The 13045-nt window shown below is 42.7% G+C and overlaps 1 protein-coding gene across 1 annotated transcript; it reads left to right on the top strand.

The window, feature by feature from the left end:
- The first annotated feature begins 1772 nt into the window (after positions 1 to 1772).
- SLC30A10 (solute carrier family 30 member 10) lies at positions 1773 to 12386 on the top strand. Its single transcript, XM_068414008.1, has 4 exons — positions 1773 to 2367; positions 2809 to 2892; positions 6378 to 6614; positions 7403 to 12386. Exons 1-4 carry the CDS (start codon positions 1857 to 1859, stop codon positions 7876 to 7878), a joined length of 1308 nt encoding a protein of 435 aa, XP_068270109.1. The 5' UTR covers positions 1773 to 1856; the 3' UTR covers positions 7879 to 12386.
- The last annotated feature ends 659 nt before the right edge of the window (positions 12387 to 13045 follow it).

Consider the following 13045-nt stretch of genomic DNA (forward strand, 5'->3'; position numbering starts at 1 on the left):
TGTAAATTATGCTATCTGCTCCCACTATTGTGTTTATCTTTATGGTAAGGTTCTTTTCAATACATTTATTTCTATGCATTTGTTAATTTGAATATTGTGGGGTACTTTCATTGCTTGGGCATTGAATGTGTGAAGGACATGCACAAGAATCTCCAGTTAATTGGGAGTTGCATGTGTTAATCCTTGCAGATACATGGGAGATTGTCCCCTGAATGGCTACTTAAGCCCACTCCAGGGGTTAAGACACATCTTGGGTTATATGCAAGAAAAGCTTTGGTTGTGTACACAGAATTCAGGTGGAATTGAGAGGCCTCATTTAAAAGATGTATTCAAGCAAGGGATCAAACTCAGTCAATGGCAGTAACAATGCAATTGCTTCAGAGTTAGAATAAAGAGGAAATTCCCGAGGCCTTTAATGAATTTCTGGTTGTAGAGAACACCACCTTTGGCAGGAGGGACATGATAGTCTTCCCTGGCCATGCTGGTTTATGATCTGATAGCAATGTATGCTTTGTCAGGTGTGGTGAAATGTTTGATGTGGCACTTCAGTGTGAATTGTAGTTGCTGAAGCAGTACCTCCAGCGCTGGTGTGCCTCTTGCATAGTTGAAATACTCCACACTCTTGTAGGATATAATTTTAAGGCCATGATTTTCTTTAGGTCTTAGGTCTTTTATTTAAGTTTATTACTCTTGGGCCCAGTTCTTATTTGCTTTTTTACCTACTTCTGAAGCCAAACACAAGAAAGAATTGTATGATGATCAATGCCAAGGCCAGTCTGGGGTTACTGAAAGTCTAGTCACATTAGCAGTTGTTTTTGACAACCCCATAGTTGAGAATGGCTTCATTTCCCGGCACCTCCCATCATCTTGAAATGCTGTATTAGTAGTCTAGCTCTGTCCTTTTGCCATTTGCATGCAGGGGTGTCACTTTCCCAAGAACTGTCATAACAAAAAAAAAAAATAAGCTACAAATACAAGACAGAGGTTTACTCACTTATTATGCTTCTTATAGATTATTCTGTACGTTAAAAAAATGTGTGAAATTATTTTTCTCATAGGCTGGTGACAGACTCATGCACATTTGGGTACTGTTCTGACATACCCTTTTAAAGGCTGGCGGCAGGAAATTCCCTGGTTCAGTAGATGGCACTCTACCCTTTGATTTGGCACTTAAGCCACCAACAAAGCACCAAAAGAGTCTAATTATTGTATCCGTGACTGAAACTTCGCCGTACTTGGAGATCGCGGTGGTACCTGGCGTCCCGGAGGGCACGGAGGAGAGCCTGTCGGTTCGCTCTGGGTGGCTCTGCCTGCCCGAGCGGGCCCTTTGCCAGCCGGTGTGCCAGCTCTGCGCCTCCCCACGGCCGTTTCGTTTCGAATTTATTTCATATTTTTGTAATTTCGTACTTTATTTATTTAGTACGACCCACTGTCGTTTCTAGGGACCCGTGAGCCCTGGGCGTCTGCCCCGCGGAGGGGCGGGAGGGCAGCGGGTGTGCCCCGTAGCCCTCCACCCGGGGACGCGGGCAGGGGGCGCGGTGCCGCTGCTGGTGCTGGTGCCAGTGCCGGTGCCAGTGCCGGTGGCGGTGCTGGTGCCGGTGCCGGTGCTGGTGCCAGTGCCGGTGGCGCTGGCGGTGCCAAGTGGCGGCGGACCGGGGCGGGGCGGGCGGGCGGTGCCTTCCCCGCGGGGCAGGGCGGCGGGCGGGGCCTGGCGGGACGGGCAGCGGCGGCGTTAAGGGCCGGGACGGCCGCACTTGTTGCGGGCTGGCGGTGGTGTGTGCTCGGCGGCTGGGCATGGCCCGGCGCTAGCGCGGAGAGGGGCGCCGGTGGGCCCGGCCGCCGCCATAGCTGTCGCCATGGGGCGGTACTCGGGGAAGACGTGCCGCCTCATCGTCATGCTGGTGCTCACCGTCGGCTTCTTCGTGGCCGAGCTGGTGTCGGGCTACCTGGGCAACTCCATCGCGCTGGTGTCCGATTCCTTCAACATGCTCTCGGACCTCATCTCCCTCTGCGTGGGCCTCTCCACGGGGCGCATCGCCCGCCGCAGCCGCCGGGGCCCCCGCGCCACCTACGGCTACAGCCGCGCCGAGGCGGTGGGGGCCCTCAGCAACGCCGTCTTCCTCACCGCCCTCTGCTTCACCATCTTCGTGGAGGCCGTCCTCCGCCTCGCCCGGCCCGAGCGCATCGACGACGCCCAGCTGGTGCTCATCGTCGGCACCCTCGGCCTCGCCGTCAACCTCGTGGGGCTCCTCGTCTTCCAGGACTGGGGCACCTGCTGTCGCCACCGGCCGCCCGCCCCGCCGCCTCCCGCCGCCACGCTGCGGGCCGTGCCCGGCGGCGCCCCGGCGGGGCAGGCGGATGAAGCAGGTGCCTTTCGGCTGCATCCTCGCCGGCTCGCCTCGCCGTCCAGCCGTCCCCTCGTGTCCCGCACCTCTCCCCATCCCTCGCACCCTTCGCCATCCCTCCCCGTCCCCTCTCTCCCTCCTGTTTGCCCTTGGGACCCGCCGAGCTGCCAGACCCATCCTCTGGGCCCTTTCTGAGCCCCAAACCCACCCGGGGGCCCTGGGGAATTTCACTGAGCTCAGACACCCACCGTCTCTTTCACCTTGTACTTTACACCCGGCTGCTGGGCATCCCCTCGGGATGGGGGAGGGAGGTGCTGCTTAGAGAGCTGCATGGAAAACTGTTTTGGCTTGGGTTTTTTTTTTTTCTTCTTGTCATCTTTGAAATAAGTTGGTTTTGAGAAGGATGATGTTTTTTCTGTTTGTAGAACTTATACACAACACAGCGTTTCTTCTTTGAATGCAGGTGATTCACCAAATGACCAAAAAAGCCCTGAAGAGGGGCCTGAGAAGAAAAAAGAGAAAAAGTCTGAAGCCTTGAACATCAGAGGTACAGCACAGGAGTATACGGCTAATATTATATTAACTTTAAACACTTTCTGATTTCCATTTCTGATTTTTTTTTTTTTTTCAAATATCAGTAAGAAATGGAGCAAAAGCCCAGGACTCTTCTATGTATATGGACCCAGTTATCTTTAGCAGAAAGGTTTTGGTTGTATGAAATAGCATAGATAATAACAAAATAGTGTGATGCTGATGTGTCTCCAAGTGTGTTTACGTTTTGATTTTCATTCTTTAGAAGAATGCAGCTGAACTTTCTGGAAAGGAGACAAAGCCTTTTGCACTAAGCTCTAGTCACTAGAGGCCTTATAGGAAGGTAAAGCAGGTATCTATGAGGCGCTTCTTTGAGTGTCACTGCTGTAGTAGTTGAGCAGTTTTCAGCTTTAAAATCCTTTTGGGCAGAACGCAGAATTTCTTTAAATCCCGAAGTTAACAATGTTTTGTAGTCAGCATGAGGAAAAAGGTGCTGAAACTGATGCTTCAGCACAGTGTTTTTCCAAGTCCTTGAACTGTGAACCTGTCCCTGAGAGAGTCCGTGACAGTATCAGCCCTTCTTACGTTGTAGTTCGGCAGGTCCCTGGGTATCTGTGGAGTGAAACTATACAGCTGCTTCTAGGAATAAATTAACCAAGTATCTCTCTTCCTCTCTGTATAGGTGTTTATATGCATACACGTTTACACGCCTATTCTGAGCAGAACCAAAAGCAGATATCTGAGTATGTTAAACATTGAGTTTGTCCCTCAAGGAAAGGGCTGTCAGAAGGCTGAAACGGCGGTAGTTTCAGGCTTCTTATGGTCACCTATCAGCATCTGATAAGTCTGTAAGTTGGCATCCCATGAATTCAGCTTAAAGGGGTCAACATGGCAGTCAGGCACATGGGTCTTTTTTGTGTGTGTGTCTGCCTGTCTTTCAAAAATGTTTTCAGGGTTGCACAAATGCGTCTGTAAGGGAAGACACTTTGGAAATCAAACCATGTGCTAGAGCCACAACGCTTTCCTGAACGTCTAGATATTGGTGTCACTGGATGTTATGGCATTATAGTGGTAAGATTATTGAAGCAGGATAAGCAGACCATCACTTTGAGGGATGGAGGAGAGAAGGATAAGAAACCAATGAGTATATTTTAGAGAAGGCTTTACTTGCCTGAATGACAGCACTTGGGCATAATGATGCTGGAAACTTTCAAAAATGTCTGAAGGATAAGGAGTTTTGTATCGATGATTTTAAGATACCTGTCTTTGATTTTTAAGAGACTTTTTCTCTAAGTGCTACTTTAACTTTAGTACATAATCTCTGCAAAATCTATTTTTATTGTCCTTACAAATATTCCTTGCTGCTTTAGCCAGTGTTACAGATACATGTCTTTAAAATTGATTCAAAATCTATGTTTTTTAATTTGCTGCTGCAAGTTAGCTATACTTCATAATCACTTGGCGAAAAATTCCATACGTTATAGAATTGGAACCTCCCTGAAAAACATGGCTGAACAAAATGGATTGGCAGAGGAATTGGTTCCTTGATTTTTAAAAGTGGTAGGAATAGGAATTGGACATTCTGACTGACTGGGTTAATTATTGTAGTGTAAAATTATTCCTTTTACTTCTTGAGCATAAGCAGAGTAGTTCAGTCTTTCCAAAACAAGCTGTTGGAAACTATGCGTTACCTATGGTCTTGCCATGCTAACTTTATTTACTAAAAATTAATTTTTGGTTCTGTTTTATAAACATAGCTTTTGGGGGTCTATAGGGAAGTGGGTTCATTTCTGTCTAAGCCCTCATTATGCGATGCATAACCAAGATGTACATATTAATGATGCTGATAATGTAAAATAAGCATTTTCCAAATTCCATGTTCTCAATTCATAATTTATCATAATTCTGACATGCTTACTTTTTTTTTTTCTTAATTTGAAAGATGACTTTCTGAAACATTTTCTTGTTCTTTTTAAGCTGTGCTCTCTGGTTAGTTGCCTTGGCAGTTGCATCCTGCCTGTCCCTCTTGTTTGTGCAGTAGCTGATAGCCCATGCTGAATCGGGATTATTTGTAAATGAAAAGGAAACACTGCAACACTGTTAGGAGGAGTAAAGCCCTGTGGGAGTCTGCCAAATGGGGCAGAACATGCCTGACTCCAGCAGAAAGAAGTTGAAAGTTTGTACTTTCTTATCTCACCCAAGTGATTCGGAGGAACGCCAGTGGTTATTGTGTTCATTTCTCACACTGAAAATCAATGTTCATGCAAAGAGCTGGCAAGAAACAGCAGCACAGGCATGGCTCTGGGTCTAATCCAGTGTCCAGCATCACCAAAGAGTCAAAACTCTGCTGTGGTGTTAATGAGTTTCAGAGGGAGCCTTTTACAGCTTCTCCAGCCCAGAGGAGGTGATTCAGAGTGAAGCTCTTGAAAGTGCTTGTCATAGGGATGTTAAAAGGAGATGGTCCATTATATTCTCTCACAGGCTCCAAATAAAAAGTATTGACAAAGAAATTAGCTTCATATATTTAGAGAAGTTATGAATTAGGCATAGGTTGGAATGAAATCTGAGTCTGAACAGTAAAGACTGACAAAACTGGAGTGCATTTGAGCAATGACAGGAAGAGGGAAGAATATGTAAAGTACTAAAAAAAAAAAAAAGAAGAAAAAGGAGTTCTTAGATTATTGTAACTGTATAGCAAGAAGACTACTTTGGTCATTGTAGTTGAAAGGGCAGCTAAAAATGTGTTTTTTACAAGAGGCTGTTTTGTGTCTTTACCTTTTGTGCAAAAACATATCTATAGAAGTAAAAAGTGGTACCCAGCGTTCCTCTCAGTTTAGAGTAGTCCAGGCACATAGTCACATGGATGCCACTATTTACGAACTCTCAAACCAGATTCTGATTTTTTTTTTGGGATCTGAGGGCTAGTAGTGTTGGTGGGACAAGGTTTAATGTGACTAGTAATCAAGCTTGATCCAAAAATTGGAGTTTGAGGGCATTTGGAGCAATAGGAATGGGCTTAGGTTTCACTTAGGTAATTTTTCAGATTTCAACAGTGTCATAGAAGCTGGTGGAGGAGAGCAACTGTTACTGGGGGTGGCCTGTGGCTCTCTTAGCGTCCAGGGTAGAACGGATAGATGTAGTCATCAATTTTTAATTGAGAATTGACATTTAATGTGCCAGGATGTCTTAATAATCTGCAGGCATTTAAGCAAACACATTTTATGTTGCCATGGCATTGCAGTTGGACCGCAGTTGCTAGCACACCCTACACGTTTAATAATGCATCCCACTTAAGCAGCTGTGCTTCAGAGTCAGTATTTCCTTTGCTGTTTTTTTCTGAAAGCTGTTACTGAAAACTTCGATTATGATGTTAGTGCTTGGAATATTGTGTTTTTCATGTCAAACAGAACAAACTTGAAAAATGCAACTTTACTCTTTCACCCCCTCCCCCCCCCAAAAAAACCCACGAACCACTAATGGAAATTGTGCCATTTGTTTCAGGTGTTCTTTTGCACGTTATGGGAGATGCACTTGGATCTGTGGTTGTGGTAGTTGCTGCAACAATCTTCCATGTACTTCCTCTGGAGAATGCTCCATGTAATTGGCAGTGCTACATCGATCCAAGCCTGACAATAATTATGGTGTTCATCATCTTGTCTTCTGCATTCCCGCTTATCAAGGAGACCTCAATAATTTTGTTGCAGATGGTTCCCAAAGGTGTTAATATGCAACGACTGAGTAAGTCAAATTTGTTGTTGAAATGCTATTAATTTTAATGATATATTTCAATGCATATGTTATTTCTGGAATAACACGTTTGGATTATTTACTCGTAATAGCTCTAAATTCTCAAGAACCGTGAGAAATAGTCACATGCCTGTGTCCTAGCAACATGACTCAAATCTCTCTGGATTAGTTAAAGCATTCATTTTGAGAATGTGGTACTCCAACAATACATCAAAAATACCAGGTCTTGAGCTGTTAATGCTTTGTGTGGGGTGTTTGTGAAAGAAACAACACTGAATTACAATATTTCCCAACCCTGCAGCGGCTTCTTCCAAAAGGCTTCCAAAACAACTTAGAAATTTCCATTAAGGTTGCTTAATTTTGTTGCTCTCTGGCATTGTTCACACTGCTTAATTGTGGGGTCGCACTGGTTATTTCTGGAATTCCATCATGCTCAGGGCTAAAGAAACCAGAAGATGTGGGGTCTTGGCTCCACCAGGAAGCCACCTGGTGGCTCCACCACCAGGAAGTGGTGCTCTGACATTGCTTCTATGAATGGCTTGTAAATTGCCATTGGGGAGCCTGAGGGACGGAGTGAACCCAAAAGGAAGGGTGGCCTGCTTGTGTGGTCATCTGGAGGCTGAACCGAAGGCAGCTGGGAGTAAACATATTTTACTAAGTGCAGCTCTTTTAGAAAGATAACTTGGGAGACTGCTGCTGTCGGGTAGTGCTCTTAATGGGAAAGCTAGTAATTCGCCAGTACACCGAAGCTTCTAATGTCTTTCTCTTATGTCTTCCAGCTGACGCACTAGCTCGTGTACCAGGGGTTAGCAGCCTTCATGAGGTGCATGTTTGGGAGCTTGCAGGTGGGAAGAATATTGCTACTCTTCATATCAAGTGCCAAACCCCTACTGATTACCAAGATGCTGCTTATAAAATACGGAAGGTTTTCCACGAAGCAGGGATCCATTCTGTGACCATCCAGCCCGAGTACGTTGACCACAAGGCCTCCCAGCTACTGTGCAGTTCACCCTGTATCTCAAAAGCTTGTGACTCTCAGCTGTGCTGCAGTCAGCGGGAGCCCCCCCTGGCTAAAACTAATGGCTATACTGAGAGAAACGATAGTGGCCTTTCTGCACTGCGTAAAGACAATAGTTCAAGTAAAAATGATATTGAAATCCCTATCGAGGACCCACTGGCAGAGGGTAGCATTAAAAACGTGAAAAATTGTGGCGTATCTCATGACAAATCACAGTTGAGCAGTACACGACTTTAGGCAATTCCCTCTACTCTGCGTAATGTTTTCATACAACAAACGTATCCTGGCTGGGAAGGGGGTCATCGGTGGTTGTAGCTGAAGTTGGTGTGACAAAAAAATTTCTGTGCTTTAGCTGTAAACCAAACGACACCTAAACCCCCCTTGTATCTGAAATAAGGACTGATGTTTCCATGAAGGGTGTTGCATTCATCTAAGGTTTTTCTGATACAGCCTAACCCAGTTCCTTACCAAACTACGTGTGAGTTTCTGTTGTTAGAGTGGATGGAGTGTATTGCTGTCTGCACTGATGCCTGCAGTTAATGGCCAGTGGCACTGGGAATGAAACTCTGGCCTTTTCTGCTGAAGTGAGCCGTTTCCTGAAAGCCCTGTGGCCAGTTCATGATTGTACTGGGCTGAAGTACTGTATATTTATAAAGGACTTCAGTAGAGATGCTTTACTGATCCTTAAAACCCGTTTCTGCATAGACGGTTCATGTTTAACAGTAACGCTTGTGCTTCTGGCCAGTGGGGTTTGTGAATGAAATTAAAGAGTGTCCAAGGGGAAAGGGGAAGCACTCAGGAATTTTGACTTGCGTTGTTTTCTTGATTGACTCCTGTATTTAGGGACAGAGCAGAAGCTGGTCTTGCTTCTCTGCTAGTGATACTGGAGTCTTAGCCTAATCACAGATAAGTATGCTAAAGAATAGACTTCTTGTCCTGAAAGCAAAGAAATACTTACTAACGTTGTCTGTACTGATTCTGGCAAATGGAAATTCAAGCAGTCATCCAGTTAACTTTTATCTTGTTCACTGTTGTGATTGTACAACTCAGTCTCTTTTTATTTTCTTTTTTCTCCTGACAACAGAAAGTATACTAGACACAGTCTTACTGCAATCATCCCATACAATCATGAATTATCTTTAACACTGTCTGTCATTATTCATGCTGAATAAATAAGCTAATGTGTTTATTATGAACAGTTAAAATTCTGCAGTTCTATTATTAAGACAAAATTTAATATTGTATTAATTAAGAAAGTCCCTTTAAAGTTTTTATATGCAGTGTTATCACTTAGAGGAAGCTTTAAAAAAAATTACAGGGAATTTTTCCTTGTTTAGTCTTGATTATTTCTTGATGATTTATTTTAAGGGTCTAAGCCCTCCTCTCTGACCTGCCATTCCTCCCCCTGCCCGAAGGTGTATTTCAAAGTGTATTTAGTGAAGCAGTTCCTTGTCTCTTTGGTGCTTGCCTTTTTTTAAGGCACGCAGGGGTGCTCTAAAGAAAACAAGATGATGTGCCCTGTCACCAGTGCTGGATTTAGTCAGGTCTGTTCTCCAGGTTTTTGGGAGAGAAAACCCACTGTCTAATCCACACTGAGTGTAGTGCTTAGCCTCACTCCGCTATACAGACCAGATCCAGAAGCTTTCAAATACATTTTGCTGTCAAAAGCAGCCTTTCAATGGTCTGTGTGGCCTGGGCAGGCTATTTTATTCGTTCATTTATGGGGACACCTCTATAAAATAGTGGTGTCTTTACCTCAGTGACACCTTAACAGAAAGGGAAAATTGATTTCCTGCCTGGGCTGGGAAAATACCAGGACCTCCTTGTAAGGCTGGCTTGAATGCAGTCAACTCCTTATTAATAAGGACAATTACATTAAGTCAATGAATATTAAAACACACAGCAGGCTGTTTTGCTGCTTGGAAAATGGTATTTACTGAAGCAGTGATTGCAGTCTAAATGGCACATTTCTAGATTTGTAGTTACCCCTTTTGAACAGATTCTTGGGTGAATTAATATATTTTATAGCCTTCCGTCATAGGTTTGTGTTATATAAATTAAACTATAGAATCATAGAATCTTTTTGCTTGAAAAAGACCTTTAAGATCAGCACGTCTAACTATATGTGTTGATATAATTGAAAGCTTGATCCTCCAGTCTGTTTGATTCTGTTGGCAGCAGCAGAGGTCAAAGCAGCAGGACCTTGCTTGGCAGTTATTGCACGAAGTAGTGTAAATTGGGAAACATATTAAGAATTGCTCTGTCTTTTAAAAGTGTGTGGCATAAAGTAAGACAGCCCTTTCTTCTGTTCTTTTTGTCCTTATTTTCATCTATGATGATGTTTAAATGTTGGGGTTTCGATGCAAATAAGAAATACATTTATGGGCTTTTTGAGAACTGGAATAGAAAGCTCCCAAAATAACAACAAAGCCTATGGGAGAACTTGCTTTCCAGACATCCTCTAAAACAAGCACACTTTCATAATTATGCATTTGCATCTTAAATCAGGTAATCTTTTTATATATACATTTTATTAAATGGTTGAAAGATGGAATGGCAGTATTGTTTACTCTGGAATTAGAGAAAACTGGTATATGAAATGTTGGGGCATTTGACAAAATGGACCATCCTTTTCTTTATCCTTCCAGTGTTTGTTAAAACTGTGGTTATCTGTTAAGTTTTTAAAAGTGTTGTAACCTGAAAAGACAATGAAGTAACATTCCTAAACTATTTTTTTTTCTTGTCTGGTTGAATGTACTGTAATTGTTGCCTGTGAATAAATAGGAAAATACCAGGGATTATAGAAATCTTCAGGTCTAGAAAACAAGCAGATTTAAAATTTGCTTTATTACTTCAGCAAGCAAAACCAGCAGAGCTATATTATTGATGAATTGAACCCTGCATTTTCTGTGTAGGGACTTTCAGAGTATCCAGCTAAGGTTTCTGACCCAGTATCCTTGCCTTCCTTTGAGTCCTGCAGCAACATATTTTTCTCCTCTGTTTTAAGTGTGTCACAGCTAGGCTCTACTGGGTGGCCCCTCTCTACTTCTGTAGAAGTCTTCATTCCAATCAGTGTCTATCTTGTACTGGCTTATTTCCCTCCAGTTCTTGGCATATCTTCTAATTCTCTTGAAATATGCTCAGCTTGTTTTGAAATACAGTATGTTTCAGTATTTGCCCTTATCTATGAGCACTTGTTCTAAATTCAGTTTTGTAGTGTATTGCACTGTCATTAAAAATCTCTTCTCTGGCCTCTTTAGCTTAATTGCTTTTTTCCCCCTCCAATTCAGTAATGTAAAATTTCTGATGATTGCAGATCGATTGTGCTGCTCTGTCCTCTTCAATTACTCCCTTCTGATTGTACCGTTATGACATTCAGTTTCTCTTGCAGTGGTTGCCCCTATCTGTCCATCGCTTTCTGTAGCAAACACAGTCTGCTTGAAACACAGGTGATCTTTAACTGCTTGTCCAGCTTATGTGGCCCTCCGATCCATAACCTGTCATAAATGTGACCTAGTTGTATGACAACGAAACATTTGCTAGCCTTGGCAGATAATTTTGGAGCAAGAGTGAAATCTGGAATAAATTAGCATGGCATTGAACGCAAAAGCCATTTACTGGCCTTCATCAGTCATGGGCCTTTCTTTAAAGTGTATTCAATTTTTTGTCACCTTTTCATGTTATCCTTTAACCATATGTCTCAATTTGATAGTTAATTTTCCCTTCTCCTGTAGCTCTCTAAATGCAGATCTTGCCTTTGCTCTCCTATGTAAAGAAAAATAACTGACATTATTTTTAGAAGTATTGCCTTTGCTTTACCAAGTTTTCAGCTGATTTCCTTGTGTCCTTTGAGATACTTATTTTGCCTTGTAGTGCAGCTGTGCTTTTTTCCTCTTAATGTTTTTCTTATTCTTTGTCTCTTCGATAAAAGCAGTATGGTTTCGCTAGCCTTCTGGTCAGGGTGATGTACCTATCATACAGTTTAGAAATACCTCTTTTATGCACTGGTTTAATTTTAGCACTCCATTTTATTCAAATTCACCTGCTTTCTGTTTTTGCTTTGTGATACACTTCACCATTGCAAACCACTTTTTGGCCTTATTTAGTTCTTCCTCTTCTTTCCCCTTCCTCTACCCGATTATAACGCTTGCCGTCCTGAATACTCCCTTTTATTCTGAACTTTGAAGGGAACATGCCAGCATCTGTATTTTTCCAAAGTGAAGTTCATCACCCGAGGTCTATGGATGGCTTGATGTGAGCTACTTCAAGGACTGTTTTATGTCCTGTGACCTGTATTGAAGTGTTGTCTAAATAGTCATCCTGAGATATAAATATATATATTTGTATATATTTAAGTTATGCTCCACCTGAACCAACTTTTTGAAGAAAGTTGGTTTCTAAGCCTGAGAAGGTATAGTAAAATCACTAGGGTTCGTTAGTTATTCATTAACACCTATGGGGAAATCTTGGGTCACTAATTGGAAAGCAGGTAAAAGGGACATTTCTGAAAAGATAATCCAAACACTATGAAGATTTCTATAGGTTCTACTACTTACTCTGCTGTATAGTGGAAGCACTTTCTATGTTAAATATTTCATTTGAACAGTGATACCTTGGTATGAGGATGTCACTGCATAAAGTTGTTACATTTATGGAGTTGTGTTGCTTAAAAGTTTCCTCCAGTTTTTCTGTTCATTATGTGATTTAAATAATGTGCCAAAATGTAATTTCCATGACTGCTGAATCAATGAATGAAAAATCTCACTGTGGTTTTATTAACTATTAGTGAAAAAATACCTAAAGTTCTATGTACAGTTAAATTTTTTTCAAAATGAAGTTTGAATGTGTTGTAAATAAAGTGTATTTTTAAATAAACTGTTGTTCTGAGCTTGGTGTATGTTAGCAACAGGGAGCTTGTGTCAGTTTGGGTAACTTTAAGACCTTTGTATGAGTAAGGTTTGCTCTTAACCCATGAGCTTGTTAATGTCAGGATTAAAACTACACACTCCGAATATTTTTCTTCTTGTCCTAAAGTGCTGGTTTTCAACATTTATTAAACCAAGTATGACCTTGTCTTGTTGAAATCCCAGGATCAGCTGGGCAGCATTGCTGTGATGGTTTTCATGCACAACCAGTAGCAGTTAGGTTGTAACTGTAATGCTTACCATCAGCTCTCCAGAGAAGTCCCTAGAGCAGCCCTGTAGGTTTGTGGCTGAACTTGTCTCTGCTAAAGCGTGGTCAAAGTTTAATGCCATTGAAGTGTGGTCCCTTCACAGAATCACAGAATCACAGAATCAACCAGGTTGGAAGAGACCTCAGGGATCATCGAGTCCAACCGTTGCCCCTACACCACCCTGTCAACTAGACCATGGCACTAAGTTCCATGTCCAGTCTTTTCTTAAAC

Source organism: Nyctibius grandis, chromosome 1, assembly GCF_013368605.1.
Source record: "Nyctibius grandis isolate bNycGra1 chromosome 1, bNycGra1.pri, whole genome shotgun sequence".
In the NCBI taxonomy this organism is placed as follows: domain Eukaryota; kingdom Metazoa; phylum Chordata; class Aves; order Nyctibiiformes; family Nyctibiidae; genus Nyctibius; species Nyctibius grandis.